Source organism: Canis aureus, chromosome 24 (genome assembly GCF_053574225.1).
Source record: "Canis aureus isolate CA01 chromosome 24, VMU_Caureus_v.1.0, whole genome shotgun sequence".
In the NCBI taxonomy this organism is placed as follows: Eukaryota; Metazoa; Chordata; class Mammalia; order Carnivora; family Canidae; genus Canis; species Canis aureus.
In genome coordinates, this window is record NC_135634.1 from 4,585,160 (window position 1) to 4,612,407 (window position 27,248).

The 27,248-nt window shown below is 35.6% G+C and overlaps 2 protein-coding genes across 21 annotated transcripts in view; one reads left to right on the forward strand and one right to left on the reverse strand.

Annotated features, from left to right (window-relative positions):
• The window catches only part of LOC144296591 (uncharacterized), a 429,705-nt gene extending 427,722 nt beyond the window's left edge, over positions 1-1,983 (reverse strand). Inside the window, exon 1 of the mRNA XM_077869690.1 lies at positions 1,245-1,983. Coding sequence (XP_077725816.1) covers positions 1,245-1,983 — 739 coding nt within the window. The remainder of the gene's footprint in view (positions 1-1,244) is intronic.
• Positions 1,478-27,248, forward strand: part of SUPT20H (SPT20 homolog, SAGA complex component) — a 39,976-nt gene continuing 14,205 nt past the window's right edge. For 3 of the 20 annotated variants that reach the window (XR_013362726.1, XR_013362727.1, XM_077867993.1), the window contains exons 1-18: positions 1,725-1,911; positions 3,946-4,043; positions 7,247-7,282; positions 7,934-7,992; positions 8,260-8,326; positions 11,141-11,270; positions 12,247-12,350; positions 15,084-15,200; positions 15,436-15,489; positions 18,439-18,578; positions 20,499-20,655; positions 20,750-20,806; positions 22,725-22,796; positions 23,431-23,588; positions 24,745-24,771; positions 25,321-25,353; positions 25,841-25,958; positions 27,133-27,235. Coding sequence is in view for 18 of the 20 variants with exons in the window: in XM_077867993.1 (XP_077724119.1) it covers positions 4,041-4,043; positions 7,247-7,282; positions 7,934-7,992; positions 8,260-8,326; positions 11,141-11,270; positions 12,247-12,350; positions 15,084-15,200; positions 15,436-15,489; positions 18,439-18,578; positions 20,499-20,655; positions 20,750-20,806; positions 22,725-22,796; positions 23,431-23,588; positions 24,745-24,771; positions 25,321-25,353; positions 25,841-25,958; positions 27,133-27,235 (1,435 nt within the window). In the remaining 2 variants the exon portion in view is untranslated. The other 17 variants (XM_077867974.1, XM_077867986.1, XM_077867988.1 and 14 more) reach the window with 14 other exon arrangements.

Sequence of the window (27,248 nt, forward strand, 5' to 3'; positions counted from 1 at the left end):
CTCTCCATGACTCTAGTCCACCTTGTGGGACATTTATCAACCAGTTGTAGCAAGAAACCTAAGTCCATTTACAGAGAACTGTGTATCTGGATCCACTTGGATATCTGATCACCTTCCATATCTGATCAAACTCTTAGTCGCCACCCTTGGTGTCTGATCACCCTGATCTGCCTTCAGTCAGAATCCCATCAAGTCAGTTTAGCCAGATGTTAAGAAACTTCCATCCACTTACCCTCCACCTCTCTTCCTTGGCTATAAATCACTACTTGTTCATGCTGTGTACTTGGAATTGAGCCCAGTTCTATACAGAGCCTCTTGCCTTCTTTTGCAATAGTTCCTAAATAAAATCTGTTTTTACCACTTGAACTATGTCAGGCTCTGGTTGTCTTTTACAGTATATTACCCTTCCCCCAAATTAAAAACAGGCACTAAATACTTCCAAACAAATATTCACAGCAGCACTATACACAATAGTTCAATTGTGTAAATAACCCAAATGGCCATCAATGGACCAACACATAAAACCGTGTGGTATACACACAGAATATAACACATAAAACTGTGGTATATACACAGAATGCAACAGAATATAGGGCATAAAACGAAATGAAGTACTGATACTTACCATAAGGTGGATAGACCTGGAAAACATTATGCTAAGTGTGAGAGAACATAGACCAAAAAAGGCCACATATTCCATGTTTTGTGAAATATCCACATCGTGTAAAGTATTAGATGAAAGTATTAGATGTCTACTAAGGCCTAAGAGTGGGAAAAATGGAGACTAAATGCTTAATGATAAAAATGTTCTGGAATTAAGAGTTGGAATTTGCACATCTTGAATGTACTAAATGCTACTGAATTAGACTCTTAAAGTGTTTCATTTTCTGTTCTGTGAATTTCACCTCAATAGGAATAAAGTTTACACCCAACCAACAACCAAAGTTGTTTAAAGGTGCAGAACGACAATTAGACATTGTAATATCGGCTAGTTATTCCCTTTCTGAATTGTTAGAACTCTTGAGTGAGGTTGCTTCTATTTGTTTTTTGGGATTTGTTACACATTAAACCCACTGCCGTGTGAACATACTACGGGGGGCTGAAAGGCTTGGACTAGTAACTGAAGGAATGGCGACGTTCCCTTTCCATTCGATGGGCTGTGCAACAAACAAACGCTCGTTCCAAGTTTCTTTCACCCTAGAAATTCAAAAGGGCACCCTACACACCACATAGCCACGTCCTACCTCGCATTCTACGGAGCTGGAGGCCCTGCCAGCGAAGGAGCCTGTGGGCGCCGCCCCCCCTTCCGGGCACGAGTCCCCCAGGGCTTTGAGGGGGACCCGCCCCGGCGACGCCAGCCGCCGGCTCGGATTCCTCAGGGCCGCCCGGCCCCCTCAGCTCCTCCTCTTCCGCCCTCAGGCCCCAACTCGCCCCGCCCAGCGCGCCAGGCGGAAGTGCAGGCGCGGAGCAGGCCGTCGGTTGAGCTGCGACACGCCCGCGAGGGGGCGTGCGGGGCGAGCGTGCGGCTTGCAGCGCGGGGCCACTGGCCGCACGTCGCGTCCCGGCCGAGCCAGCGGCGCGGTCCTGAGACCCAGCGCGGCTGCGTCCCGCCCAGGTGGGCGGGGGCGGGGGCCGGGGGCCGGGGGGAGGAGGGGAGAGTGGCGTGCCCGCCGCGGACTGGTAGGCGCGCGAGATCTTGGCCGGGGTCGGAGGTGAGCGAGCGGCTTCCGGAGCGGCTTTTCGCGGCTTGCCAGAGCCGCAGCGCCGCGGGGGGAGGTGTTCCCAGAGACCGGGGGGCCGGGCCGGGCCGGGCCGGGCTGAGCCCTCGCGTCGCCTGGGAGTCGCCTCGGTCACCTCTCCCAGTGTTTTGAAGCTACCCTTTCCGTTGTAATTTTGACTTGTGGATTCCAGGTACAGGTATTTCCGAAAATTCCCAAGAATTTCGCCTAGCGCTTCTTTGGGGGAGGGTTTCTTGGTATCCATATTGTGACAAGGCTGTGGGCCCGGTTGATTAGTTGTGGCGCTACGCTGGTAAAGCCTAAGTTGATTAAAAGAACAAAGACAAAAACTTGTGAACAGTTGAAGAGTCAGGTCGGTCAGGAAAAGCAGTGGATTCGATTGCGACTTCTACGGCCGGATTAATTGCTGGTCCTCGCCGTGGTTCCCGGGATTTCAGGAATTAACTTAATAGCAAGCTATTCTGGAGGGCATCTCTTGGAACCGCCGCCTCAGTAGGGGCTGCGTTTTCCTGAGTTCCGTACGTTAAAGGCCCTGGCAAGAAAATAGACCGTGATTAGCAAGATTTTCGGGGTTAGATTGAGGACAGTGTGTGAAGGTTGAGAAGCATGATAGCAAGGTAGATCGAAATTAAGAGAAAGAAAAGATGTCCATTAGTCTAGGCAAAATCGGGTCTTTATTAGCTTTGCTTTTTAAGATCTAAAAACGAGGGCTGGTTTGATGGCCTGGAGGTCGTAAGTTTTAGTACAGAGAACCTAAGATCAAAAATCGAGAGAGGTCTGGATTCCAGGCTGTTGTGTGATCTTGGGAAAGCCCTTCATTTTGAGTGCCTCAGTTTGTAAAATGGAGACGGTAATTACAGTGTTTTCACAGAGTTCTGGTAAATCCTATGTAAAGTCATAAAGTTGGGTTTGTAAGTTGTATACGTAGTCAATGGTTTTTGTCTGTAATATTTAAAGTTACTAAGCCTTCCTTCCTCTTTCTGTTTCCCCCAAATTAGTGACAGATCTAATTTTAAAGTCATGACATTTTGCCTGTTACCTGCTTTACCTTCATCTTTAGATTCAATGATCAGGAATTTTCACCTTAATTTAAACTCATAATAAATCCACAAACTGTTGAAAGGTAGGATTAATGTCTTACTCACTTTTTAAATTATTATTCCTGGAACTTGTATGGTGCCTGTCATTTTTTGTTTGTTTCTTAAACCCAAACTGGCAAAACCTAAGCTTTGGGGGCCCCTAAAAAGCCAAAACAATTTCACATGGAAAATACTGTTTTCTGTCCCTTGAGGAAGTGCTTTTTAGAGCTTAGTTGTGGAGACATACAAGTTAGAGGGAGTTAGCCTTTGAATCCCCTGGAGGAGATTCAAAAAATGTTGATCCCTAAGCCCTACTCCAGACCAGTTGATCAGAAAGTAGGGCATGAGTGTGCCACTTTTTTTTTTTTAATATTTTTAAAGATTTTATTTATTCATGAGAGACACAGAGAGAAAGAGAGGCAGAGACGCAGGCGGAGGGAGAAGCAGGCTCCATGCAGGTAACCCAACGTGGCACTCGATCCCGGGTCTCCAGGATCACACCCCGGGCTGACAGCGGCGCTAAACCACTAAGCCACCGGGGCTACCTGAGTGTGCCACTTTTTAAAGCTCCTCAGGTTATTCTGTTGTGCTGCCAGGGTGAGAACCCATGTGTTAGAGGAATGAGATTCTTCAGTGTATCCAGTTTGCTTGAGGAGGGCAAGTGCTGGAGGGGCTGGAACTGTATCTGCAAAATGGAGCTTGGGATGTTTGGGGGAATATCTTGAAAGGATTTTTATCTGCAGGTATGATAAAATGCATGATTTGTAAAGTGAACTGTATAGTGATGAAGGTTAGTGGATAGATTATTACAATAATCCAAGAGGCACAATGAGAACAGCAACAGTGGTGAAGGAGAGAAATTTGAAAGCATTTATTCTTTTCTATCCTGGATGTTAAATATTTTGAAGAAAACGAGTAATGCAAACTTTATTTTACTCTATCTAGTTAAAGCTGTACTTTTCAACAATTGGAAAGATTGTGATAGGTGATTTTTATAGTTGCTGATTATTTAAAAAAGCGTTCATAAGTTTCTATTTCTCAGGTCATTTACCTTAATAATGAAATAATCTCATTTTTCTTAATAGGTTTATGTTAATGTGGGGGTTTTATTGTTTTTGCTTTTTTAGCACCATAAAGATTTATATTAAAGACATGGTTTTCACCCCTCTTCATCAACGCACATAAGTTTTCTCTTCTTTCTGGACCCCTATTTTATACCACAATGGTAAGCTATAGCTCATTATGTTCTTATTTGTGTTTTAGAATGTTCTCTTCCTTTATCTCTATAAAAATAGTAGTGTTACATGTACAGAAATAGTCATGTATGCCCAAGTGAACCCTCCCTGGGAAATTACTTAGCAATCACCTGCAAAATCTTCTCTAGAAAATAAGGGGCTCATCTCTCAATTCAGTGTTATAATTATGTCTGACTCAAAAAAGATAATTTATCTGTCCTTATGTTTGTGAAGCATTAAAAAAATACTTCAGTCTGCCATAGTCAAATCACTGGCAAGGAGGATGGGTATAAATACAAATGACTTGGGGGGGGGGTTGCACAGGTTTCTCATATTTTAAAGTTCCTCATAATTTTAGATTTTTTTTTTTGGTCTAAAAACAAATGTAACCTGCTTACTACAAATAACATTTTAAGCAGCATCAGTGTTAGCTCCTCCCCCCTTTATAAGATTTTATTTATTTATTCATGAGAGAGGCAGAGGGAGAAGCAGGCTCTCCGTGGGGAGCACAGTGAGGAACTCAATCCCCAGACCCTGGCATCACGCCCTGAGCCGAAGGTAGACCTGAGCCAAAGGTAGATGCTCAACCACTGAGCCACGCAGGCATCCCCAGTGTTTGCCTTCTAATCGCACATTTTTGTTCACTGACTTAGAATCATTAAAAATACTTGGGGCAAGGCATTTTCCTTTTGCCATTAAAAATTTTAAAGACAAAGGGGGAAAAATCACTTTATTGTGTTTGAAAGAAACAGTAATAAACACTGACCGCAGTGTTGAATAAACCTTTGAAAACATTTATATATATACTCTTCTGATCTTGTGTTTCCACCACTGCCCTGTTAGAGAAAATTAGAACTGTTGCAACGAGGTGCTGACTTCCACTTAGATTTAGATTTTTCATTCATATTAGCTGTTACTTTCCTCTTAAGTGTTAGAAGGAGATAATGAATAAATGATGCTTACAAATACAAGCAGTTATATCTCACTAGAGCTTTTGAAGTTTTGATTTCACAAGATGAGTTTGCTTGAGAAGATTAACAATAGTCACTTGCTCTAGAGTATATATTTGTGTTTATTCTCATTTTTTTATATAAACTTACTTTAAGATTTTAAGACCAAAACAATTAAAAGAACCTTATATATTTGTTGAGAGGGAATATCAAGGGTTATGGTTTTGTGGTGGAAAATGGTTTACATTCAAGAATCTCCTCTTGAAACCTGGGAACCAATTTCACTAGGAATTTGCTGCTTACAAGATTTTTTTCATAAAAAAATATAAATTTATTTTAACTGAACTTTTTGAAATGATGGCATATTTCAGACTTTTTTCACTTTTTCATTTTAGATGTTTAGTAATGTAAGTATTCTTTTTTTTCTTTTTTTTTTAAATTGCAGTCTAAAAAGACCAGCTATTTTGTAATCATGAATTCTCCATTCCTAGGACTAGGGTAGCAGGGCCACTTAAACCTTTACATGATTTCCAAAGGTTGGCAGTATTTATTTTTCCTTTTGCTTTATTGGGATTTTGGTGGATGCTAGTTTTTATCCCATGGAATTTAGTAGGTTGAATTACTAGAGTCTACAAAATAAAACAAAAATTTAGGCCCTTGTAAATAAAAAATGAAAAGTTCTCTGCCTCTCAATGGAACTAATTATAAAGAAGATGTGGTGTATTACTCACATGAGTGGAATATTACTCAGCTATCAGAAAAGATGAATACCCACCATTTGCTTTGACATGGATGGAACTGGAGGGTATTATGCTGAGTGAAATAAGTCAATCGGAGAAGGACAATCATGTGGTTTCACTAATACTTGGAATATAAGAAATAGTGAAAGAGATTATAAGGGAAAGGAGGGTAACTGAGTGAGAAAAATTAGAGACAAACCATGAGAGTCTCCTAACTAGGAAACAGGGTTGTGGAAGGGAAGGTGGGTGGGGGGATGGGGTAACTGGGTGATTGGCACTAAGAAGGGCACTTGATGGCATGAGCACTGGGTGTTAATACTGTATGTTGGCAAATTGAATTTAAATAAGAAAGAAAATGAATTAAAGAGGACTATCGGGCACTTGGATGGCTCAGTTAAGCATCTGCCTTCTACTCAGGTCATGATCTCAGGTGGGGTCCTGAGATATAGCCCCTCTACCTGCTTCTCCCCCTCCTACTGACCCCCCACTTGGGCTTGCTCTGCCTCTCTAATGCTCTCTCACTCTTTCTCAAATATATAAATAATTGTTTTTAAAAAGACTATCGTTGTTACTGAAAAATACTGTAATCCTGTATGGTACCCAAACCACTTCTTCTAGAGATATCATTGGTGTTAAATTTGCTTATTTAAAACTAATACTTTTTATTCTTAGATGTCATTACAAAACAAAGTTTTATAAATGAAGGGAGAACTTCCCTTCTTTCTCTAGCCTTGATAAAAGAGTCTCAAAGAAATGGATGAAGGGTGGGAATCTTTAAGTTCTCAAACCCTACATGCAGGAATAAAACTATTATTTCATTCTAGATGCATTTCCTTTTACATTTTAATGTTACTGAGTCTATGATCAAGGGCATCTTACAATTATAATTGGCTGCATTTTTTTCTTAATATTACTTAGGATACTGATGCATACTTACAGTTGATGATATCTTAAGTCATTGAAACATGGTAATGATAGTTATCATTTTATTGCATTTCTGTTGGGCACTGATTCTCTGCATTAAGGAATTAGGAATTTCTAAATTGGTGTTAGATACCAGTATGTCAGCACCCTCAATTTTCAGCATTCCTAGTGGATTAGGAGACTTTATCTTTGGTTCACTTTAATTGCATACTTGATGGCCATATATTTTAATACTTGAATGGTGCTCTTAATATTGAAGAACTTGAAGTTTATAAAGTGGTAGTAGTTCCTATCTACAACCTTTGCTCTGTATCAGCCATAAGCACTAGCCAGAAAAAAACCTTTTAGCATTTCTTGTATAATTTATTGTCATGATTAGGTACCCGAGAATGACATGTTTTTTCTTTGTAATATATCTTGAACATACAGTGGGGTGGGTTGAGGATATCAAATAAAGGAAAATATGTTAGATGTGCTTTAGAAAATAAAATCTATTTAAACATTTAATTTAAAATATTACATGTATATTAAATTACTTTTTGTAAGAATAATACGAGATAAACTGTTTACTTTTTACAGCAACAAGCTTTAGAACTAGCTTTGGATCGTGCTGAGGTGAGATATGATTAAGTTACATATTAAGTAGTGTTTATGTCTTAATTAACAAAACTATTCTAAGAGATTTTTCTTTGTGGTTGTCAAAGGAGTACATTAACAGAATTTTAGGGTAAGTATGCATATAATTTAGTTATAAATATATAGAAATACTTTGTGATGATGTTTGGGTCATCTGTTATTTGGAATTCTTGGATAATGTGGAATAAAAATTATTGAACAAAGACATAGAAATTTTAAAATTGTTTTCCTGTTTTGATAAGTTTTCTAATTGTTCAATTAAAGGGAAAGATAGTCCAAGAATATGGAGAGTTCTTGCAGTTAGATATGCTAGGCATATTCTAAACAACCATAAAACATTTTGAGAATAATTCTGACCTGTGAAATCACAGTTCTGAAACTGTATGATTTTGCTTGTAACACAGTGAAATACTGTGCTAAATTTTAGTGCAGTTTAAATTTCACTTGTTCATAACGTATATCTAGAAATTAAGTAGTTTTTCCCACAAGGTATAATTTAATGTGAATCAGAGACTTGAGTGACTGATTTTCTTAGTCTTAACACGTTTTAAGTATACTTAAAATATAGCTGTTTATGCACTAAGCAAAAGGCAAACTGTTTTCATAAACTTTTTTTTTTTTTTTTTTTAGTATGTCATTGAAAGTGCCCGACAGAGACCTCCTAAAAGGAAATACCTGTCTAGTGGAAGGTATAAATACTTGATTGATATCTTAGATTATTGAAAGTATGATGATAGCTACCATTTATTGCATTCCCTCTGGGCACTGTGCCAGAAATGTTATAGGTACTTTATATGTATTAGAAATTTCTAAATTGATATTAGCTACTATATCCAATCCAACTTCACTCCCAATTTGGGGGAAATTGGGGGGGGGGAATTAGAGAAAAATCCAAATTAACATTTCATTTTGTGATAATTATAATAATCACATTATTTTGTTTCATTAAATTTTAGAAAATCTGTATTTCAAAAACTTTATGACTTATATATTGAAGAATGTGAAAAAGAGCCCGAGGTTAAGGTAAGTATAAATGTTTTATGTTATTGTTTTTGAACTGTAAAGGAAGATGGACATTTGAAGCAGATCATGATCTATACTTTTGTGAGTAGACTAACATCTTTTCTAGCTACACGGTAGCCTATTCTGTAGCTGACCCACAGCCTTGGCTAATCTGGCACCAGATATGGATTATCTACTTGGGTAAGAGAGATGAATAGTGCTTGCTGAATAATGGAAAATATTTCCTTGAGAAGCCCAAAGAAGCAAAGCTACCCTGTATATTATCTTTTGCTCTGCCCACCCCCAAGTGATTTGTAGACTGAAGACAGGAGGAAAAAAGTAGCCTTTTTCCTCATGATGATTTGTACTGGAAAGTTAAAGCTATTACAAGGATGTGTAGGAAATTCAGGTGTGATAATAGAAGATGAATTTGGTCACAAAAATTAATTCTGGCCCAGGTTAACTTAACTCATTTTTATTTAGTATAAAAGTATGAGCAATATAATGTAACAAATTGATTTTTTGATATCTTTTGCATTCTTGAGTAATAAGAGCCTTAAAAGACTCTATGACTTCTCTAAATATGAATACCATTGTGTTATTTCTGCAGCACATACACTAAAAATGAATCCATTTGGGGCTTGGGTGGCTCAGTCAGATAAGCATCCAACTCTTGATTTTTGCTCAGGTCATGATCTTGGTCCTGAGATCAAGCCCCCATGTTAGGCTCCATGCTGAGTGTGGAGGCTGCTTAAGATTCCCTCGGAGAATCTGCCCCTTGTGCACTCTCTTTTTAAAAAATTATATATATATATATACGTATATATGTGTGTAGTATATATATATGTAGTATATAAATACACTATTTTACATTTTTACTAGTATATATATATATATATATATACACACTATTTTAGTTTTAGGCAGAAAATAAGTGGAATGCCAGTAATATCTAGCTTTTAAAATCTTAACATAGGGAAAGATGATAGATAATTACTGAATAAACCTTATGATATGTTTCTTACAAGTTTTGTTGAAGTATATTTGATATACAATAAATTACATGTGTTTAAAGTTTATATTTTCTAAGTTTTGACATAGTCACCGTGAAACTGTCACCACAATCGATATAACAAACACATCTGTCATCTTAGGGACACAGCTAAGACAGGATACATAAAGATTCTAAATTGAGGTTGGCAGCCATTATCTATCTGCCAGCTGAATCTAGCCCACTGCATGTTTTTGTAAATTTTTTTTTAATGATATTTTTTTTATTCATGAGAGACCAAGAAAGTCAGAGACATAGGCAGAGGGAGAAGTAGGCTTCCTGCAGGGAGCCACTGTGGGATTCAGTCCCCATACCTAGGATCATGCCCTTAGCCGAAGGTAGAAACTCAACTACTGAGCCCCCCAGGCGTCCCTGTTTTTGTAAATTTTTATTGGAATCCAGCCACAACCATTCATTTATGTCTTGTCTGTCGCTGATTTCCGGGTACAATAGCAGAGTTACATATTTGTAACACAGACCTGATAGCCCACAGGCCTAAAACTGTCTAGCCCTTTAACAAGAAATTTTCTGACCTGTTATTTTACTCACCCCAGAAGTAAGTGGGGAGAGATACTCAATGCTGTCACAATTGATCTGACTGTTCTGTCTTATTAGGTTTTCTCTACACTTGAAAATACTTAAAAATTTTAGTCTCTCTCTGTTAATCTTTTTTTTTTAAGATTTATTTATTTATTTGAGAGAGAGCATGTAGTGGGGAGAGGTAAAAGGAGAGGGGAAGAGAATCTCAAGCAGACTTCTCACTGAGCACAGAGCCCGATTTGAGGCTTGAGCTTATGAAGCTGAGATGGTGACCTTAGCCAAAACCAAGAGTCAGACACTTAACCAACTCTACCATCCAGGCACCCTTCTACTAATTTTTTTTAAATAGTTAAATTGTTAATTTGCTAATCATTTTTTTAATTTTCAAAATGCTGGGGAGGTTTTATTCCATGGTTACAATAAATCAATTTATCATTTATTTCTGCATGTGACTGTATATATACATGTTTAATATACAATACTCAAGTGTATTTTTGAGATCCTGCAAAAATATTCATGGACTCAATTTTTTTATAAGTAAAATTTGATGAAATGAATTTTAACAGCTATATATGTGAGGTTCATTTTAAAATGTGTGTTTCTAAAATAATGGACTTTTAGGTATGTGTACTGTATTTCCTGATGATTTTCTTAACAAGATGGTTTGTAAAGAGCTATTATATTGAATTTATATAGGAAATCACTTAAATTCCTTATTTCCCCTTACCAGCTAGGTATCTTTGAGCCTAGCATTACAACTAACTAGAGCTGTTGAATTTTATGATCTATTTTATGCCAGAAAATATTTTAAAAAGTACAATAACAGTACAACTTAAGATAATACCACAAGTTCTTTATGTGTAGATTTATACTTAACAGTAAGTATATGATGTCTGTGCTTTATATATTTGCGCTTAATGGTTTTATATTTTACTCATTTAAATATTTTTGTTATATTCTGCTTATGTATGCAAAGATACATATTTTATATATTTATTTATTTTTTTATAGATTGCTTTTTGTGGTATGAATTAATTTGTAGAAAACATAGTAATTAGATCAAAATTGAGTTTACTTAGGCATCCTGTATTTGATGGCTGTCATGTTTGTGAATCTTCCCCATATATTCAGGATCATATGTGGAAGGAGCACAAAAGATTAATTCAGATCTGATTTTGTTAGACCATAGCATTTTTGTTAAGGTTATGCTGGATTATTTTCATGAGCTCTGCCTCTTTTTAAAGCAGAAATTAAGAAGAAATGTGAATTTATTAGAGAAGCTTGTTATGCAAGAGACCTTATCCTGTTTAGTGGTCAACCTATACCCAGGAAATGAGGGATATTCTCTGATGCTCAGGGGGAAAAATGGATCAGGTAAGAACCTGCAGAGAGCTGTAGCCACAAAAAATCCATCTGCAAGGCAGGATGTGCTATGTTTTAGAAGTAGTTTTTCAACCTACTAGGTGGTCTGTTCCTCAGATCAGTGATGATAAAAGAAGATGTGAGTCCAAATTTTCCTTTTTACAACGTGTCTTATTAGAAAATATCTGTAAGATGATTACCTTTGTGAATGTGCAGTTGAATTACAACTGCAGTAGGTCTTGGAAGTTAAATTATAAAAGACCTAACATTTAAATAATTGTCACAATTTCCTGTCTATTACTATTTTACATTTTAAGGTAGCATACGGTGTTTTATGTTTTTCTTCTTTATTTTGAGTAGACTCTGAGTCTGAAATTAAGCAGACTCACTGCCTTTTGAATAATTTTCTTATTTGGTAAGATTTATTTCTATTAATGTAAACTTGAAAATGGAGTTTTGAAATATAAGTATTTTTAGATTTTATCAAAGAGACATCTAGAAATTTGATATGGTGATGATATGGGTTCTATAAGGCAGTCATCCAGTTAAGGATTTTTTTGTGTTGTTGATAGTTATAAAATGTAACAGAGAATTTTGTTCTGTAAGTGACCATTTTTCAGATGAGGTAGCAAATTATCGTACTGATTTTTAGATTAGATTTGTAGTCTTCAAGGGACTTTCAGTTACCAGGGTTGGAATTTTATCATATTCTGATTATTGTACTGCTGGCTGTGGTTTGCATTTTGTTGTTACGCCAGATTCTTTTCCATGGTGTGTTGGGGATTTTCTCCTTTCTGGCCTAAAATTGTATACAGTTGGTAAAGCCTTTTAGCAGTACATGAAGTGATTCATTTATAAGGCTTAAATAAAGGATTTTAGAAAAGTTTTGGAGATTTATTCTCATTTTTTATGGAACTTCATTTAAATTATGTATGTAAGGTTTGCAGTGAGCCTGATCATTTTTCAGAAACTTTGTTTTAATATTAAGATTCTGAGACCATTCGACTGCCTTATGAAGAAGGGGAATTGCTTGAATACTTGGATGCAGAAGAATTACCTCCTATTTTGGTTGATCTCCTAGAAAAATCTCAGGTACAAAATCTTTTTCTTTAAAATGTCATTTTCTTTAAAATGTCATTAGAGGGTTATCTGGGTGACTCAGTCAGTTAAACATCTGTCTTTGGCTGAGGTCATGATCCCAGGGTCCTGGAATCAACCCTGTGTCAGGCTCCCTGCTTAGCTGCTCTCCCAGCTTGTGCTGTTTCTCTCTCTCGGATAAATAAAATCTTGAATAAATGTATAATGTCATTAAATTTGTCAACTCTATGGTCTTTGTTATAAGTGATAATTATGTTCTCAATGGTGATTAGAACATGAAATGAGACATTATATATATAGTTAAATGGTAACCCATTTTACCGTGGGATACTCATCCTTTAGGCTGTACTGAAATGTGTAGATTTAGTTGATTCTTCTAAAATTGCTTTAACAGTTGATTTGTCACACATATCCCTATACCTGCAATCAAGATTATGGGAGAAACTACTTCTTGGCTTTACTTCAGCAGTACTAGGTACTTAGGAAAAAGAAGCCATCTGATGGAATTTTCGATTTTCTCCTAGTCCTAGTCAACTAGCATCCACAGCTGTGTTGATACTATCTGCCTGCTTTTCTGTTAAAATGAAGTCTGCTGTTCCTAAGAAATTCTCTCTACTTGTATTCTGGATTCTCCTCCTCAAGGATTTGCAACTGTAACCTCTCTCTTGAAATCCCCTCTACTTGTATTCTGGATTCTCTTCCTTCTCAATTTGCATCTATGACCCCTCTCTCTTTTAGCATCTGTTTACCCCCTTTTTACTAGATAAAGAATACAAGTGGGTTGTACTATATCTCAACTTAATCCTCTCTTGACCCCATGTCCTTTTGCAGTTGCTGTTCTATAATTCTGCTTTTCTTGACAATAGAGTTACTCACAAAGTTGTCTGTTATCATTCTATTTTATTTCATCCAGTTCTTTTCACTACCTACCTGTTTCAGCATTTATAACATCACCATTCTACAGAGGTGGCTTTGTCAAGGTCACCAGTAACGTCCATGGCACAAAGTCAATTGGTCACTTTTCTGTTCTCATTTTAATTGGTCTCAGCAAAATTCAGTGCAAATGACTGCTTCCTCCTTGAAACATTCTTTTGGCTTCTGAGACCTCACATTCTGGTTTTCCTCTTCTCTCTATTCCTTCCATCTTCTTTACTGTCATCTCTATTCCACTCATAAATGTGTGAGGTTTTCAGGGTTCAATCCTACCCCCCCCCCCATTCTTTAGTAACACTCTGTCCCCGGAGGATGTCAATCAGTGTCATGGGTTTTAAAATGACATTTAATTTGTTGCTTATATCTCTCTGCATGACTGTTCATTCCGTCAAGGTCCAAACTTCTATTTACTGGGGTATGTAATAGATTCCTCAAACTTACCATGACAAGAATAAAGCTTTCATACCAGTTTCAATCTCTGTAATCTCTATCTTGCTTTCACCTTTCACGTTCAGTCCATCAGCAAATGTCAGCTGTACCTTCAAAATATTTATGGTCATGACCTGTTGTAGTTACCTTGCTGAACTTTTTGCTTTCACTCTAGAACCCCAGAAATCAATTCTCCATGGAGAGTTAGATAAGCTTACAAAACAAAAATTGGAAAAAAAAAAACAAAAAACAAAAAAAGGTTCCTAGCTTAAAATTGTCTAATGTCTTCTCACTGTACAAAACCCCTGCCTTCTCTTCTTCATCTCCTGATTCTTATCTTTACTCGCTACACTGCAGACATCTATGATTCTTTACATATTAAAACACACCAAGTTTATTCCTACCTTAAGACTTTTTATCTGCTGTTCCTTCTGTTTGGATGATCTGTGCCGATTTCTGGCCCTTTGTTATGATTCAGGCCTCAGCCAGAAAGTCACTCCCTCAAAGAGTTTTTTATTTGATCACACAATCTAAGTTAGCTCCTCTCTATTTTATTTCCTTTCTAGCATTTATCATCATCTAAGATTATCTTGTTTATTTCTGTACATGTTTATTCCCTGTCTTCCCATATTAAGAGTAAATGTCATCCCACCACCACCATCTCTGTATCTGTGAAGCTTCTTGGATTGTGCCTGGCATATAGTTCACATTGTCGTTTTCAATAAATACTCGTTTAAAAGAATGAGCATAATAACAACTCCTAGCATAGAAAGTCACAGTTCCCAGTAAAAGTTCTGAAAGAGTGAAAAAACCTAATACTATAAGTGCCTATAGCAGGTTGTATTTAGCAAGACTTAAGTGATAAATGTTCTTACCTTTGGCCTGGAAAATGGTATGTTTAGCTGAAAATTATTATTTATATTTTTAGTTAGCTTCTTTTGTTAGTAAAGACAGTCATATTTCTGAAAATCAGAAGCCGAAACTCTGGCAGATTTGATTGACAGTGTATAACAAAGACAAACTATAACAATGACAGAGTTAGCAAATTATAACAGTGGGCCAGTGAACATCAAGAACAGCATTTCCAGTGATTTATAACATTAATAGAATATAAATGCCAAAACTCAAATCTATAATTAGAAGCCATTAAATGATTTTAAACTGCTTCTTGAGTCATAGTGATGACCATAAAATAATTCCTTGGAAAAGTTTATATAGTGGTAAATCCACCAGTAAGGAAGTCCACTTAAGATTATGTGAGTGGTCAGAAGCATTGCATAAGCATGTAAAGAACCTGAACATTGAATGTAAAAATACTTATGTAGTCTTTTAAAAAAGACAATTAAATATTTTCACTTAAAACAGGTTAATATTTTTCATTGTGGATGTGTCATAGCAGAAATACGTGACTACAGGCAGTCCAGTAATATGAAATCTCCTGGTTACCAAAGTAGGCATATTCTCTTACGACCAACAATGCAGGTAAGGAATGTTTAATTATTTTACGGGTGCCTGGCTAGCTCAGTCAGTGGAGCTGTTGACTTTTTTAATCTCAGAGTTGTAAGTTCAGGCCCCACTTTGGAAGTAGAGATTACCTAAAAACAAAACTTTAAAAAAAGGGAATTTTAAGTTTTACTTAAAGTTTTATTTATTAAATATTTTCATATGTTTGCATGTCTACATATTAATGTATTTCTTAAATTTTATATTTTTTTAGACTTTAATCTGTGATGTACATTCAATAACAAGCGATAACCATAAATGGACCCAGGTTAGTTGTTTTTTAATCCCAAACAGGCAAAATAAAGGGTAGAACAGTACTTACCATTAAGTTAAACAAAAGATATTTTACTCATAATTTTATTCATGAGTAAGTTTTAGGATTCCTTTATGAGCTTTAGAAGTCAGGGGTCTCTTCATCCATGCAGTAATTGCTCAGGGAACTAAATAGTTCAGTCCCATTTGCTTTAGGACGATGGTGAAACAGGGTCAGAATGCCTTCATCTGCACAACGTGTGAAACTTAATTTTTTTTAATCCCCATTCAAATAGAAGAAAAATATTTGTTTTTATACCATGGATACAATAGATGCTGCTTTTTTATTATCTAGGATGCTAAAGCAGGTCTAGCCTATCTTTTTGCCATTCATGCCTGTTATTAGGCAAAAAGCCTAGCCAATTAACTCTCCAGTGCTGGCTCAGTGTATATTAGGTACCACTCTGCTGCTATAGAGGAGAAGAGTTACTAAACCCAAGAAAATATCAATAATGAAAATTATCTGCAAAATGTGGTTATGAATAAGATGCAATCATCAGTAACTGTCAAGTGTTGTGTTTTAGTTTAGGCTGTAATCTTCACCTGCAAGGTTAAAAGCTATTGAAAGAATATTAAAAACCAAAAAAAAACAAAAAAAAAACCAACCCTTATTGGTCAGCATAAGAAGTTGCTAGGATATCAGTTTCTTATTTTGAATGTTGATGAATAAAGGGAGAGATTGTAGCATTTTTATTCTGCCTTTCCTGTATGAACTCTATGTTAGATAGCCAATCAGTGATTAGGAGAAAATTATTTAGAAAAACTAGATCTTAAAATTTTTCTCCACAAGAAGAATAACTTTTGTAGCTGTATGTAGTAATACTTGTTACCTAGGCTTAATGTGGTCATTTTGCAGTGTATACAAATATCAAATCATTCCTGCACCTAAAAATAGTGTGTCAGTTACATCTCAGTAGAAAAGAGGGAGAACATACAGAATTATCTTGATACAAAGTAAATGTTAGTAGAGGACATTTCTTACAGGCAGATGCATAGTTTCTGTCTTTGAAAACTACTACCTGGGGATGCCTAGGTGGCTCAGCTGTTGACCGCCTGCCTTCAGCCCAGGACATGATCCTAGAGTTCCGGGATCGAGTCCCACATCAGGCTCCCTGCATGGAACCTGCTTCTTTCTCTCTGCCTATGTCTCACAAGTAAATAAATAAGATCTCAAAATAAAACAAACAAAAAAATACTACCTGCATCTTTACACAAAAGTTTATTTTCTAAATTTGCATTCATATAAACATGGATTTAGACTTAACTTTTGAGAGTATAATACATTCAAATATTGCTTTATTAATGATTTTAAAAGGTTCCAGTAAGAATCAGGAAGTATAGAAGACCACTTGCATTTCCGATATTGGAGAGTATTTGAATTTCTTTGAATGAGATGCATTCTAAATGGTGCTTTTGTAATTAAGGATTCCAAATTGCAAAAATTTTGTTGTGATTTCACATATTATAGATATTAATAGTATCTCAACTTAATTTTCCTTGAATTTTATACCATTAAATGTTGATGTAAGCTCCATAACATTCCTGCCTGATGGGTAATCTTACCACAATTGAAAAGCTGACACTCACAACTACTTAGCACATATTATACATAGCCTCAAGGAGGGCTGGGGGTAATAATTACAGCTAATAGGTACAAAAGAAATAAATAATGGATTTTTTAAAACATCAATTTAGAAGTATTAATCTAGACAACTAGAATTCTTAGGTATATAAACCATTAGATCATAGGTTCATAGTATTTATAATGCAGAGATCTGACTAACCCCACTGGTGTAGAAGGGGGACAGTCATTCATTGTGTTTCTCCTGGTGTGATGCAAGAGAAAGTACAGATAGTGCCTATTAGACAAGAATTACTGTCTTAAAAGGCAGAACAAGAATTAAATTAAGCTTCTAGATCTAGTAGTTTACTAGGAATTCAGGAAGTAAAAGAAACTATTAAATGACAAAGTGAGGAAGCAATCAGTCAGATCCAGTTAAAGTCCACAGGGAAAGAGTTGGTCAGATCCAATAAACAACTGCATGAGAAAAGGGGAAAAAAATGAGAAAGAGGTGATCATTACAGAATTTTAAAAAGATGTTTAAGAGATAAAAACCAAATATAACTATAGACTTTGAGCTGAAATTTTAACAAACCAACTAAAAATACACTGGAGATAATGGGAAATTTAAAGCCAGACTGGATGTTAGAGCTCCTATCAATTAGCAATGCATGCTTAAGTTTTTTCAGATAAAATAATATAACCTATTTTAAATTACTCCAGCTAAACAAATATGTTACAGGGGCAGTTGTTAAATGAAATGAATGTTGGTACATGGGTGTCACTATACTTCTGTCTTTTTTTGTGTATGTTTGAAAATAGCCATAATAAAAAGTTGAACTGTTGAAAGAAGCAGTGTTTCTTTGTTTGCAAAAATTCTTATTCAGCAATAGTATTAATTGACTCATTGACCATAAAAAATTTAGTTGTTGCTATTAAAATAACTTAATCATTAAGCAACAAAAAATGGAATGCAGTAAAGCAATACCAGTAAAACACTTGTATACAATTTGAAATTGGGCATATAGAGTGTATACAGTGTTAGTGTGTTCATTTTTATTTTTGTAATGAAGTTAAGCTAAGTATAGAATGGGAGTGTTAATCTCTGTGTTAATGAAAATTCTATGATCCATCATGAATCTGTAAGCTTTGTGGAAGCAGATTTATCTGTTTTGTTCACTACTTAATCCTCAATGCTTAGAATAGGCCCTAACACATTAGGTGCTCAGCAAATATTTGTTGAATTAATGAATAGGCACTCTTACAACTTGACCATTTTGGACAAATTACTGAATTTTGAAAAATTTGTATCTGTTATTGACGTTTGCTCTTAACACATTCTAGGAAGATAAACTGTTGCTTGAGAGCCAACTGATCCTCGCTACAGCTGAACCACTGTGTCTTGATCCTTCTATAGCAGTAACCTGCACTGCAAACAGACTGCTTTATAACAAGCAAAAGATGAATACACGCCCAATGAAACGGTAATTGCCTTTGTAGATAGGTAAACCAAAGGATGCTCCTAGGCAAGTAGCTTTAAACTTCCCTATTTATGGCATCTTTTCCCTCCAAAGTAAGTGCTCTGATTTTTTTTTTAAATAGGAATTTAATGGCCTTATATTACTTTTTTTGTGTATTACGGTTTTTAAATACTGTCTGCTTTATATTGAAATGGTACATTCTCTGCATTTTGTGAAAGAATAAACTTCTAAAGTTTAGAGTGTTTACCAAAGAGAGGCTGAGAAGAGACAAGTATAAACAAAGAATAATTTCTTTATTAATTACTAATAACCAATAACCTGTTTGTTTTGATAATAATGCTTTTCAAGAAATGATGTGGGGGTGCCTGGGTGGCTCATTTGGTTAAGCATCTGCCTTTGGCTTAAGTTATAATCCAGGGGTTCTGGGATAGAGACCCTAGTCGGGCTCCCTGCTTAGCAGGGAGTCTGCTTCTCCTCCTCCTCCTCCCCACTTGTGCTCTCTCTCCCTCTCTCAAGTAAATAAAATTGTGGAAAGAAAGAAACAATTTGAATTTATTTTTGAGATCTGGTAAAATATCACAGCCTGGCAAGTTAGTTTATAAGCAGATGCCCCTTTTATAACGTTGTAATTTGTCTTTAAATGTCTTAGCTATCTCCTCTACTTACATTAATTTGGGCTACAGTTCTAATTCGTTCGTCATTAAGTACTCTTGACATAATTGTTTGAATTGCTCACTTTGGATAATCTTCAAGTTTGAAGGATTTCAAAAACCCAATTTCTAAATTCCTAAATTTATTGTGTAAACAGTGTATGCTAAAGAAAAGATACAATTTCAGAAATAGTGAAATAAGTCCATATAAGATCAGTCAGCAGTTCTTATAAAATCTCTCTTTCTCTCCACATCTCCATGCCCACTGCTAAATCTTTTTGTTAAAGTCACCGTCATCTTCATCTTGACTTCTGCAGTAAATTTCTATTCAACCGATCTTCCCGCTACTTATCTTTGCTCCCTTCTGGTCTATTTGCCAGGTCAGCAAACCTTAATATCTTTTAAAAACCTCAAAGGAGATTATGCCACTGCTTCCTTAAATTTCCCTAAAAGCTTCTCATTGTACTTCACATTAAATCAAAACACTTCACCATTGATCTGTAAGGCCCGTTCCTCATTCTCTGACCTCATCTATTTAATGTGGCCACATCTATTTTCTGTCTTTAAAACAGATTAATTAATTAATTAATTAATTAATTCTTTTTTAGTTTTTACGTTTTTCTCTGTACTTCAGATACTCATTCCCAGATCTTGTCTTTTTTGTTTGTTTGTTTTTAGATTTTACCTGTTTGCTAGTGAGAGAGAGCATGAGCAGGGGATGCAGGGGTGGGTGGAGGCAGAGGGAGAGGGCAAAGCAGACTCCTTACCAAGCAGGGAGCCCAATGCAAGGCTTGATCCTAGGTCCTTGAGATCATGACCTGAGCAGAAGGCAGACGCCCAACCAATGAACCACACAGGTGCCCTCCATGATCTTTTCATAGCCAATTCCTTCTTGCCATTCATGTCTCAGCTCACACATCATTTCTTCAGTCAGTCCTTCCTTTATCTTACCTAATGTTGCCCTCTCTATCTCTGACTCACCACAGTACCCTGGTTTTCTTTTGTTTTGTTTTTCCTCCTACTGATCAGTGCTCTCTGAAATGATCTTACCTGTTTACATATGAATGTTTTTTTTCTCCCTCTGGACTTCTTAGTTCCATGGTGGCAGGAATTTTGTTGGTCTTGTTCATTTTTGTTTTACCATTGCCTGGGACTTTGCTTGGCAAGAGGTAGTGTTCTACAGATATCTGTGATTTATATATATAATGCTTACTGATCTAATTAGAGATTTTTTATTTCTTTAATTTTGTTAGTTTGACTCTTAATATTTCAGATGTTTCAAGAGGTATTCCAGGTCGTCTCTGAATCGGCAACAGGATCTGTCTCATTGTCCACCTCCTCCACAGCTAAAATTACTTGATTTCTTACAAAAAAGGAAGGAAAGAAAGGCAGGTCAACATTATGATCTCAAGATATCTAAAGCAGGAAATGTAAGTATGTGTTTTTTTAAATGAAGCTTATTATTATGTCAGAGCTCTGCTCACTTTGAACTTTCAGCGTATTAATACTGTTTTTAATTTTCAGTGTGTAGATATGTGGAAGCGGAGTCCCTGTAATTTGGCCATACCTTCTGAAGTGGATGTAAGTCAGTTCATGAATTGCACTTATTTTCTTTTTTTTTTTTTTTTTTTTTTATTTATGATAGGCACACAGTGAGAGAGGCAGAGACACAGGCAGAGGGAGAAGCAGAGGGAGAAGCAGGCTCCATGCACCGGAAGCCCGACGTGGGATTCGATCCTGGGTCTCTAGGAACACACCCTGGGCCAAAGGCAGGCGCTAAACCGCTGCGCCACCCAGGGATCCCTGCACTTATTTTCATATAAGGTTCCTAAATTTAACTAGTAGCAGCTTATACTCTAGGAAAACAAACACTTAACTTACAAAGTAATGATTTTTTTTTAATCAGTAACTCATTTTTAGAATATTTTAAGAATATTCTTTCACATTAACTTGTGTAAGAATAACTGCTTAATACATCTGTATTGCTGTAAAAAGTCTGTTTAGAGTAGGAATAATAACCAAGGAATTTTTAAATATAGAAAAAGATGGTAATATTACATAATACGTATAAGATGTATTCTTTTTTCATAGTATTTCATTATAATTTCCTGGTAATGCTACTTTTCTTGAATTAGTTAAATGTAAAAATTAACAATATTAGAGCAGTGGCCAAAATTAGAAACTTTGATGTTATTTTCTGCTGATCCATAATATTCATGACCTATAAATGATCAAAAACATGAAAGAGACCTTTTGATGACCTGTCCCTTATTTCTTTTACTTTCCTATTTCTCCTGTGTTCCATTTTGTTCTTTGCTCAACTCTTTAAAATTGGTTTGTTATTTTAATGGATGTTTGCTTTTCTTTTGCATCCTTCCTAAGCTAGCAAATGTACTATTCTTATTTTCTGGAAATTAAAAAAAAAATTGTGAAAAGTACAAATCCAAAACCATCAGAAGTACAATATATATATGACTAAAGGAGGTAAACTATATTATTTTTTGATAATTTAGGTGTTTCTGGAGGAACACAGCTTGAGAAGAGATGTTAGTATAAATACCAAAGAGTGGGATTTAGCTTTGGAAAGTAGACTGGATATCCAAAGCATTGCTTCCCAAACTTTAATGTGTATCCTAATCACCTGGGCTTGCTTGATAAAATGCAGATTTTAATTCAGGAAATCTGAGCTAGCACTTGAGATGCTGCAGTTTTGCCAGTCTCCCAGGTTGCATGGTACTAGGGGGAGGTGGTGGAGGGTGCTGGGTTCACAGCTTACACTTTGAGTAGCAAAACTAATACAAAGTTTCTCAGTCTGAATCTATCAGAAGAATCATCTAGAATGCCAAATAAATATAGGTTTCAGGCCCCAGATCTTCTAATTTAGTCAGGTCTCCAGGGGAAGGACATGGAAATCTGTATCTTTACCAAGTTCCCAGGTGAATCTGATTTACTCTTAAGGTCATGGTTGCCAGAAAGATGAGAATATTTGATTCACATGGGCTAGTAGGAGATGATGCAGAATATACGGTCCATGTCCGATTAAAAAATGGAAAACATTAACAAAAATTTTATCCACTTCAATATAAATTCCCTAGACTTCCCCCAGTTTTGTCACCACTCTTAAGAGAACTCTTGTTCCATGAAAACCCAGCTGAAGGAAAAGATCCTGGTCCTGATTCTCTTTTTGACTTTCTAGCTTTCCTAAAGGATAAATGTGATGATATCAACTTACGGGATAAAAGAAGAGGAACTGCCCAAAAAAAAGCATTTGTGTTTACTACACCTATTTAATGACAAAAGAGATTCTAATTTGTTATTAAAGCCAAATAGTGAAATTAATGTATCAGGAGAGTTTTAAACTAGAGTTTAAATAATGTTATCAGTAATTTAAGAATTTTTGTGCTTGAAACTGTATTGTATTGTTGAGTGATTTAGGTCTTTCCCTTTGTTCACAATACTGATTCCATTACATCTGCTGTCTCTTGATTTGATTACTTAGGTGGAGAAATATGCTAAAGTGGAAAAGTCCATCAAATCTGATGACTCACAACCCACAGTCTGGCCAGCCCATGTAAGTCCATCATTGCAGTCTCCTTTCTGATGAGGCTGTTTCTGAATTTATTAAACATAAAGTGCTTTTACTTGAAGTTTTTTGTTTTTTATTTTTTGTTTTTTTATATAAAGTACATCCTGGGGGTTTGGTGAATTAAAGGAAAGAAAAATTGTTTTGTTTTTCATAAAGTATAGTTTTCATTGTAAAGGGCAGTTGTGTAACTGCATTTTTCTGTTTCAGAAGCATATTGGTAGTTCTGATTTGTTTTCTGTTTCTAATTAGTAACTTATTCTAACAATGATTTTGAATGTTCTGTGTAATTTTCCCTAAGTGCAGTAATAATTCTTTATATGTGACAAACAGAAGTAGTTCTGTCTCCAAAACTTTTACCCCTTTAATATTTAGTATTTGCATTTGTATGTACAGTATATGCAATTCTGCTATTATTTCTCTTGGGCTTGGTTAACTACTCTATTGGAACTCTCATCCTGAAAAGTGCTATGTAAAAAAGAATCCTGGACTTTATTTTCTTAGATGGGCTTAAGTCTATAGTCAAAATGTGATCTGTCTTATTGCCAGTTACAAGTTAATGTGTTGTTTGTTAACTTTGTGTATTGACTGAAGAAAGTATCTGGGACACTGTCTTTTCCAGGATGTAAAAGATGATTATGTATTTGAATGTGAAGCTGGTAATCAGTATCAGAAAACAAAGCTGACCATTTTGCAGTCACTTGGTGATCCACTTTACTATGGTAAAATACAGCCGTGTAAAGAAGATGAAGAAAATGACAGCCAGATGTCTCCATCCCAGTGAGTTCTGTTAAATGCATGTAGTTGACAAAATTAGACCTCAGAATTTATCTAGCAACCACCAATGAATAAAAATTTCCCTTTGGAGATTCATTTGTTATTAAAGTACTCCAATTTAGATTTGTCAGTGGATATAAGTAGACCTAAATTACAATTACCATGTTGTCAAAAAAAACAAAAAACAAAAAAAAAAACTACAACAATTACCAGGCTGTCCAGGAGTTATTTAAAATAATAATAATAATACCTTTTTAAAAATCTATAGTATAATTCCTTACTTGCTTTGAAGGACATTTCCTTGTTATAGTTATGTGTGGATGTGACTTCAACCTGTGAGCATGAAGTTGAAGCATTTCTGAGAAGTAGTTTGTTTAAATGGGTAACAAGCTTACTGTAAATGAAAAGATCCTTGGTATTGCACCACTGCTTGTAAGGACAAAGACTCGGTGCTTAATGTGGTTTTTGGCTCTGAAAAAATAATACACATTTGATCTTCCAAAACTTATGGACTATGCTTATTCAGTACAAGGTAACAGTATTTTGTTTTCATTGTTAGTTTATTTTGTTTTTCAATCAGGTTGCTCTTTCAAATAGAAGAGACTACAGAAAGGAGCTTAAAAGAAAAAAGGCAGGGGTCAGGCTTATGTTAAATTGTTTATGAAGTCTTTACTTAACATAAAATATGAATTGAAACTATAGCAGAAATGGATTTTAAAGAACAACCTCACCAGTATCTAAGTTAAAGTCAGTGGGAAGAAATAGTTTTATTTGGGGAATCACTAAGTTATTTTTTCACATTAACAGTTCCTAGTGTTGAATACCACATAGATCAGATATTTTGATTACCATTATTTTTAGAAATCTCCCCTTTCTAGACAGACATTGGTCATTTTAAATCATAAACTTTCCTCAAACACAAAGAGATAATATTAATTCTTCTCATTAAAAAAAAATCAGTTCAAATGCCAATTGAGTAGCGGTAACAAGAGAATTGAATTTTTTGCCTTCACATCAGGGAGATGCTGAAAAATGCTGCATGATTTGTTACTTCCAGTCATTCCTCCATATTCATAAATTACTTGAATTAATAACTATGAAATTAAAGTTTGAGCTGCATTAACCAAGTTTTTTCTTTTTTTTACATTTTATATTTCAGCTCCTCCACAGATGATCATTCAAATTGGTAATTAAAAAATAAACAAATTCACTATTTTAATCTGTTAAGAAATCATATAAATGTCAAATTCTTTAAAAAGATTTGGTAAAGACATTTTATTGAATTGGCAACAAACTACCTTCCTTGTCTAAAATATATTCTAAGATCTGCTCTGTAGACATTAATGACTTCAAAAATCAAAGGTTAAAGTGAGAGGAAAGCCAAAGGCATTGGACACAGTAGTTCAGTGAATTTTGCTGTAGGGCAGACACTTGCAAGTATATATAGCACTTGGTAACTTTCAGCCCAGATTTTGTTTTTATACATCAGTTTTGTGCCAAAATACATCTCCCTTAAATCAGCCAAATTATCCACAGAATTATTTTATAATGCATGCAAAACTTGGTCATTGCTTCATAAGTTTAAATGTATTTAATAATTTTTTTTGTAATATCTCTGTAGATTGACTCATTTTATAAAACTACAGTCACTAAAATATGGAAGCCTTCAAAAGTATCCCAGGGCTCCTTAAGACAACTCTTAACATAATACTTTTCTCTCTTTTAAACACTTCAGGTTTGTTATTGGATCGAAGACTGATGCTGAGAGGTAAAAATATTTGCATTTTTATCTTTAATCTGGATGGATATTAAAAACTTCACTTTTAAAGGATTTCTTATGGAATTAGGAAAATAACACAAGAATAATGTTTAAAATACAGTGTATTTTGAATAAGAAAGCATAGATAAAATATCTATGGTAGCTCAGGAGGATAATTTCTAAGTATATAATCAGAATGTGAGTGAAAGTCAGTGGGTAATTTCTTTAGCTGCTAATTGGTTAAATAATCCCTGTAATTCCTGTATTAGAAGGAAGATACTATATGTTTATCTTTAGATTGTTTATTAGCAAAATGTTTTGAGTAGCTTGTTGAAAAGACTAGAAGAATGTACCTTTGGTACAAAGATAAATTGTCTAGTTTGAATCTTTGTGTTAATTTTGGTGGAATTTTTTTGTTAACAGTTATTTATTTCCTATAAATTTGTGTTTAGAACAGAGTTAGCTAATCTTTACTCATTTACTCTTCATATTCCAGGGTAGTCAATCAGTACCAGGAATTGGTCCAGAATGAAGCCAAATGTCCAGTCAAAATGTCACACAGCTCCAGTGGCTCTGCCAGCTTGAGCCAGCTTTCTCCAGGGAAAGAAACAGAAGTGTGTTTGATGACTCTTTTGTCCTTATTTGTTTTTCAAAGAATCTAAGAAATGTTAAAGACTTTTTTTCAAGGGATGGGGGTATTGTGTAGTATTTAACTTTTTATTTTTTTTTATTTATTTTTTTGTGTACTTTTTTTATTGGAGTTCGATTTGCCAACATATAGAATAACACCCAGTGCTCATCCGATAAAGTGCCCCCCTCAGTGCCCGTCACCCAGTCACCCCTACCCCCCGCCCACCTCCCTTTCCACCACCCCTTGTTCGTTTCCCAGAGTAAGGAGTCTCTCATGTTCTGTCTCCCTTTCTGATATTTCCCACTCATTTTTTCTCCTTTCCCTTTTATTCCCTTTCACTATTTTTTATATTCCCCAAATGAATGAGACCATATAATGTTTGTCCTTCTCCTATTGACTTACTTCACTCAGAGTAATACCCTCCAGTTCCATCCACATCGAAGCAAATGGTGGGTATTTGTCGTTTCCAAAGGCTGAGTAATATTCCATTGTATACATAGACCACATCTTCTTTATCCATTCATTTTTCCTTGGGCACCAAAACTCCTTCCACAGTTTGACTATGGTGGACATTGCTGCTATAAACATTGGGGTGCAGGTGTCCTGCCGTTTCACTGCATCTGTATCTTTGGGGTAAATCCCCAGTGGTGCAATTGCTGGGTCGTAGGGCAGATCTATTTTTAACTCTTTGAGGAACCTCCACACAGTTTTCCAGAGTGGCTATACCAGTTCAAGTATTTAACTTTTTATAATGTAAACTTTCAAGTATACACAAAGGTAGAAGGGTATAATGAACATCTATCTGTGCATATTAATCACCTGGCTTCAACAATTTACTATTTTCCCTGGAAAGATTTAAGAGTGGAAGCTTTGCTTTAGAGTGGAAGTTTACCTATCTGACCTTCCTCAAACTGTCTGCCCACCTTACTATCTAGAAATCTTCATTTTTTATATATACTATAATTTATTTCATGGATCTTCTTATGTGAAATTATGTATTTTTTTAACTCTCACACCCAATCTATTACAATAAGAGTACTTTGCAGAGTTTTAAACTGTGTGTTCTCATCTAGAAGCTATAGTGGCATTAATTTATGGATTTCTGATTTGAGCTTAATTTAATTTTAACAAGTATATTTAATGTCCCTGTCTCTTAGCAGCCTGAGACTGTGTCAGTTCAGTCTTCAGTATTGGGAAAGGGAGTAAAACATCGACCTCCACCCATCAAACTTCCCTCAAGCTCAGGAAATAGTTCTTCAGGTATTAAATTCTT